This window comes from Theropithecus gelada, chromosome 19 (genome assembly GCF_003255815.1).
Source record: "Theropithecus gelada isolate Dixy chromosome 19, Tgel_1.0, whole genome shotgun sequence".
In the NCBI taxonomy this organism is placed as follows: domain Eukaryota; kingdom Metazoa; phylum Chordata; class Mammalia; order Primates; family Cercopithecidae; genus Theropithecus; species Theropithecus gelada.
The window spans coordinates 19,658,037-19,664,036 of record NC_037687.1 but is presented as its reverse complement, the minus strand read 5'-3'; the positions used below and the strand labels follow the sequence as shown (position 1 = coordinate 19,664,036).

Here is a 6,000-nt window from a genome sequence, read left to right as displayed (position 1 = left end):
ACCTGCCTCGGTCTCCCAAAGTGCCCAGTGTGTTCCTCTGTTTAATCAGATAGTTTAAGTGTATAAAACCATATATATAATGTATGTTGATTTTATATTTTGCTAATTTACTGAGTATATTTATTGGTTTAGACAGGTTTTAATGTACTGCTTAAGGTTTTTCAAATATAAGATTGTATGATCTACAAACAGTAACTTTTTTTCTTCAATTTCAATGGCTATTTTTATTTCTTTGACTAATTCTTCTGCCACATACTTCCAGTGCTACATTAAAATAGAAAAACTGACAATGGGCACAATATAGTTTTGTATTGGTATCTGAATTTGATGGAGCAAACACCTTTTCAATTTTTCATACACTGATTTTAGAAGGTAAAGATCTTTTGTTTGGCCCTTAGGGTGATGAGATACCCTCTGAATTAGTAGTGAAGAGGGGTTGTAGTTTGGTCACAAGGTTGCTGGGTCTGCACTACGGTTCGCCTTTAGCTGACTTGTTAGAGGGGGTTGGGGAGTTATAATTTTCATTTTAGTTTTGGACAGACTAATATGCTTCAGGACTTTGCTCTGTAGGGCAGACACTAGGGCATGTTTTTGCAGTCAGGTCTGCATATGGTGGGCCTTGTATCAAGATGCGGATGAGTATGGCTTTCAGTGAGTACCAGAGAGCATTTCCTCAGGTAACTGTGTGGGTTTCTATATAGGCAGAACTGACCTTAAGCTGTGGCTCACGTAACTAAAACTGAGTCACTGAACCACTTCAGGGACCATAGTAAAGGCCAAGGTCTGCAGGTCTGCCTACATGGCTGTAAATGGGCCTCTTCCTCCAGGTCTCTGGAATGGCAGGACCTCTGCCAGACTGTGGCTGGGAGGAGTTTGGCATGATTACAGAGTAAGTTCAGAACTCTCAGTGTATAGTAAGGTGTGAGGACCGCTTGAAGGCTTTGCCACATTCTTCATATTTCTAGGGTTTTTCCCCAGTATGAATTATCTCATGTCTACTAAAGCTTGAGGGTGAAATAAAGATTTTGCCACATTTATCACACTTGTATGGTTTGTTCTCTCCAGAATGAATTTTCTTATGTGAAAAAAGGGTTGCAGAACGGTTAAAAGCTTCACCACATTCTCTACATCTATACGGTTTCTCTCCAGTATGAAGTATCTTATGTGTAGTAAGGTGTGCAGATAGGTGAAAAGCTTTGCCACATTCTTCACATGTGTAAGGTTTCTTTCCAGTATGAATTTTCTTATGGGTAGTAAGGGTTGAAGACTGGTTAAAAGTTTTGCCACATTCTTCACATTTGTAGGTTTTCTCTGCAGTATGAATTTTCTTATGTTTACTAAGGACTGAGGAGCGCTTGAAGACTCTGCCACATTCTTCACATTTGTAGGGTTTCTCTCCAGTATGAATTATCTTATGTGTACTAAGTGCTGAGGAGTACTTGAAGGCTTTGCCACATTCTTCACATTTGTAGGGTTTCTCTCCAGTATGACTTCTCTTATGTGAACTAAGGACAGAGGAGTACTTAAAGGCTTTGCCACATTCTTCACATTTGTAGGGCTTCTCTCCAGTATGAATTATCTTATGTCTAGTTAGGACTGAGGACCAAACGAAGGCTTTGCCACATTCTTCACATTTGTAGTGTTTCTTTCCCATATGAATTATCTCATGTTTACTAAGGGTTGAGGATGCAATAAAGGCTTTGCCACATTTATTACACTTGTATGGTTTCTCTCCAGTATGAATTCTCTTATGTGTAGTAAGGGTACAGGAGTACTTAAAGGCTTTGCCACATTCTTCACAAACATAGGGCTTCTCTCCAGTATGAATTTTCTTATGTTTAGTAAGTGTTGAGGACTGGTTAAAAGCTTTGCCACATTCTTCACATTTGTAGGGTTTCTCTCCAGTATGAATAATCTTATGTGTACTAAGGTATGAGGACTGCTTGAAGGTTTTGCCACATTCTTCACATTTGTAGCGTTTCTCTTCAGTATGACTTTTCTTATGTGTAGCAAGGACAGAGGAGTACTTAAAGGCTTTGCCACATTCTTCACATTTGTAGGGTTTCTCTCCACTATGAATTATCTTATGTCTAGTAAGGATTGAGGACTGGAAGAAGGCTTTGCCACATTCTTCACATTTGTAGGGTTTCTTTCCCGTATGAATGATCTCATGTTTACTAAGGGTTGAGGATGTAATAAAGGCTTTGCCACATTTATCACACTTGTATGGTTTCTCTCCAGTATGAATTCTCTTATGTGTAGTAAGGATTGAGGATCGGTTGAAGGCTTTGCCACATTCTTCACATTTGTAGGGTTTCTTTCCTGTATGAATGATCTCATGTTTACTAAGGGTTGAGGATGCAATAAAGGCTTTGTCACATTTATCACACTTGTATGGTTTCTCTCCAGTATGAATTCTCTTATGTGTAGTAAGGGTAGAGGAGTACTTAAAGGCTTTGCCACATTCTTCACAAATGTAGGGTTTCTCTCCAGTATGAATTCTCTTATGTCTAGTAAGGGTTGAGAACAGGTTAAAAGCTTTGCCACATTCTATGCATTTGAAAGGTTTTTTTTCAGTATGTCTTATCTTATGTCTGTTTGAATTTGAAAATTTATGAAAGACTTTCCCATATTTATCACATTGAAACATTTTGCTCTGGGTAGTTGTACAACATTGGTTAAGTCCATTATAACCTCCTGTGTGCACCTTACACTCATCCATACTTTCACGCCATTTTATTAACTGTATATTTCCATCTCCACGTTTTTCGTATCTTTTTGGTATCATTTTTTGGAAAGAATCTTTCATGTTCTGCTCTGGCCAAAGGTCTTGGGCAAAATGAGAACACATAACTGAAAGAAACAATAAAAACACATTGCTTCAATTGCTAGACTCAGATAAATATACTTTACAAACCTAACCTATAAAACGATACAAACTACATAAGTAAGATGACATTGCAAAATACCTCAAGCTGTAATTTCTTCCTGCACATATAAATGTAACAAAAACATACTAACCAAAATGGCACAAGGTAACTGGTAAGGCAGGTAAATTTAACTCCATCTCAAAAACAATTGAAAAAGAAATAACTAGGGCCAGGCGCGGTGGCTCAAGCCTGTAATCCCAGCACTTTGGGAGGCCGAAACGGGCGGATCATGAGGTCAGGAGATCGAGACCATCCTGGTTAACACGGTGAAACCCCGTCTCTACTAAAAAATACAAAAAAAACCTAGCCGGGCGAGGTGGCAGGCGCCTGTAGTCCCAGCTACTCGGGAGGCTGAGGCAGGAGAATGGCGTAAACCCGGCAGGCGGAGCTTGCAGTGAGCTGAGATCCGGCCATTGCACTCCAGCCTGGGTGACAGAGCGAGACTGCGCCTCAAAAAAAAAAAAAAAAAAAAAGAAATAACTAATATTTTGAAGATGTCTTTACTGCTCAATTTACAGATTTAATGCAATGTTTTTCAAATGACTAATTGCATTTTCAAAGAAATAAAAACAGCAAATTTAAAAGTATATGGAATCCAAACCTACAATAAAGTACCCAGCAATCTTCAAAAACAGGAACAATGTTAGAGGCACTACCATTTCTGATTTCAAAACACATCAAAAGCTACAGAATTAAAATAATTTGGTGAGTATAAAGCTGAAAAAGTAGACTAATAAAACAGAATGCAGCACATATATTATATTAACTTTCACATAATTATTATAGCATTGTTACTGAAAGCCAATAGGTAAAAGTAATCCAAATTTGTGTCACCAAATTATTCAGTAGACATAAAAATACAGGAATATCACTCAGTTTTCAAAAAGTAGAAAATATTGTTAACAACTATTAAGATAAATATTGATGACACTATGCAAAATAAAATGACCGTCACAAAAAGACAGAGATTGGATGAGATATATAAAGCAATTATACTCTCAGAAACAGAAAACAGAGTGGTGTTTGAAAAGAACCACAAAATACAAAGAATTGGTAGTTGTTTCATGTGTACTGAGATTTAGTTTTGCAAGATAAAAACACTCTAGTGATATGTTGCATAACAATGTCAATATAATTAATAAGACCAAACTGAGTATTTGGAAATACATATATATATATATTTTGAGATGGAGTCTCGCTCTGTCTCCCAGGCTGGAGTGCCTCCTGGGTTCCAGTGATTCCCCTGCCTCAGCCTACTGAGTAGTTGGTACTACAGGCATGGGCCACGATGCCTGGCTAATTTTTTGTATTTTAGTAGAGACGGGATTTCACCATGTTGGCCAGATGGTCTTGATCTCCTGACCTCGGGATCCACCCACCTCAGCCTCCCAAAGTGCTGGGATAACAGGCGTGAGCCTGTAGATACACTATGTAAAATAATTTTAATATCAATAACAAACTGGAAAATATAGAGGCATAGTTTTTTTATTCAATTGAAGTTGTTATGAGATTAAAATATATTGTTTTAACTTTAAGATGTATGTAATCTCCAGTTTTTGAGATGATTACAAAGATACTATTTGTAGAAAGTATGCAAATGAAAGTAAAATATAATCAAAGCATGCCGGTACAGAATTAAATGGACATTAGGTAAGTAAAATAGGAAATGAGAAAAATATAACTACTAGAAACACACAAAACAACAACAACATTAGTGGTAATAACAACTTCATTTCTTTAACCAATCATTTTAAATATAGATTACTTAATAAAATGAAATGTAATCACAGGACTTTGGAAGGTCAAGGTGGGCTGATCACTTGATCCCAAAAGTTCAAGATCATCCTGGGCAACATGGCAAACCTCTGTCTCTACAAAAAAATACAAACAAGCTGGCTGACAGAGTGAGACACTATCTAAAAAATAAATGAGGCCGGGCGCGGTGGCTCAAGCCTGTAATCCCAGCACTTTGGGAGGCCGAGATGGGCGGATCACGAGGTCAGGAGATCGAGACCATCCTGGTGAACACGGTGAAACCCCGTCTCTACTAAAAAATACAAAAAAACTAGCCGGGCGAGATGGCGGGCGCCTGTAGTCCCAGCTACTCCGGAGGCTGAGCCAGGAGAATGGCGTAAACCCGGGAAGCGGAGCTTGCAGTGAGCTGAGATCCGGCCACTGCACGCCAGCCTGGGTGACAGAGCCAGACTCCATCTCAAAAAATAAATAAATAAATAAATGAGGCTGGGAGTGGTGGCTCATGCTTAATCCTAACACTTTTGGAGGCTGAGGCAGGCAGATCACCTGAATTCAGGAGTTCAAGACAAGCCTGGTCATCATGGTGAAACCCCATCCCTACTAAAAATACAAAAAATTAGCTGGGCATGGTGGCATGCACCTGTAATCCCAGCTACTCGGGATTACATGCCTGCTTTTTGAAAGCTGAGGCAGGAGAATCACGAAACTGGGAGGTGAAGGTTGCAGTGAGCTGACATCATGCCATTGCACTCCAGCCTGGGCAACAAGAGTGAAACTCTATCTCAAAAACAAACCAAATAAAATAAATAAATACAAATATAAATATATATATAAATTATATAAAGAAAAAGATATAGAATGCCTGAATTTTTTTTTAAAAAAGCATATAGTATGCTGCCTACAAGAGACTTACTTTAGCATTGAGTCAAATAGGCTGAAAGTAACAGAATGAAAAAAATGTATATTCCATGAAAATAGTAACCACAATTGAGTAAGGTGGTCATAATTATATTAGACATAATATGCTTTCAGTCAAGTACTTCTACAAGACAAAAATTGGTATTATATGATGTTAAAGTGAGTTGATTTAGCAGAAATCTATAATTATAGTATTTATCTATCTATATGTATATGTGTATATAACATCAGGGCTCCAAAATATATAAAGCAAATATTGATAAAAGTGAAGCAAGATATACATAGCAACATAATGATTGTAGACATCAAGACCCAGTTTGCAATAATAGAAAATTCAGATAAAAAATAACAACCAGAAAACTTAGACAACATTATAGACTATATTGACTATTTTGCA

General features: G+C 37.7%; 1 protein-coding gene across 1 annotated transcript in view; it reads right to left on the bottom strand.

Moving 5' to 3' along the window:
- Positions 1-299: 299 nt before the first annotated feature.
- LOC112612822 (zinc finger protein 93-like) overlaps positions 300-6,000 on the bottom strand; it is a 29,644-nt gene continuing 23,943 nt past the window's right edge. Inside the window, exon 4 of the mRNA XM_025367766.1 lies at positions 300-2,853. Within this exon, the coding sequence (XP_025223551.1) occupies positions 962-2,853 (1,892 nt within the window). The 3' untranslated portion in view covers positions 300-961. The remainder of the gene's footprint in view (positions 2,854-6,000) is intronic.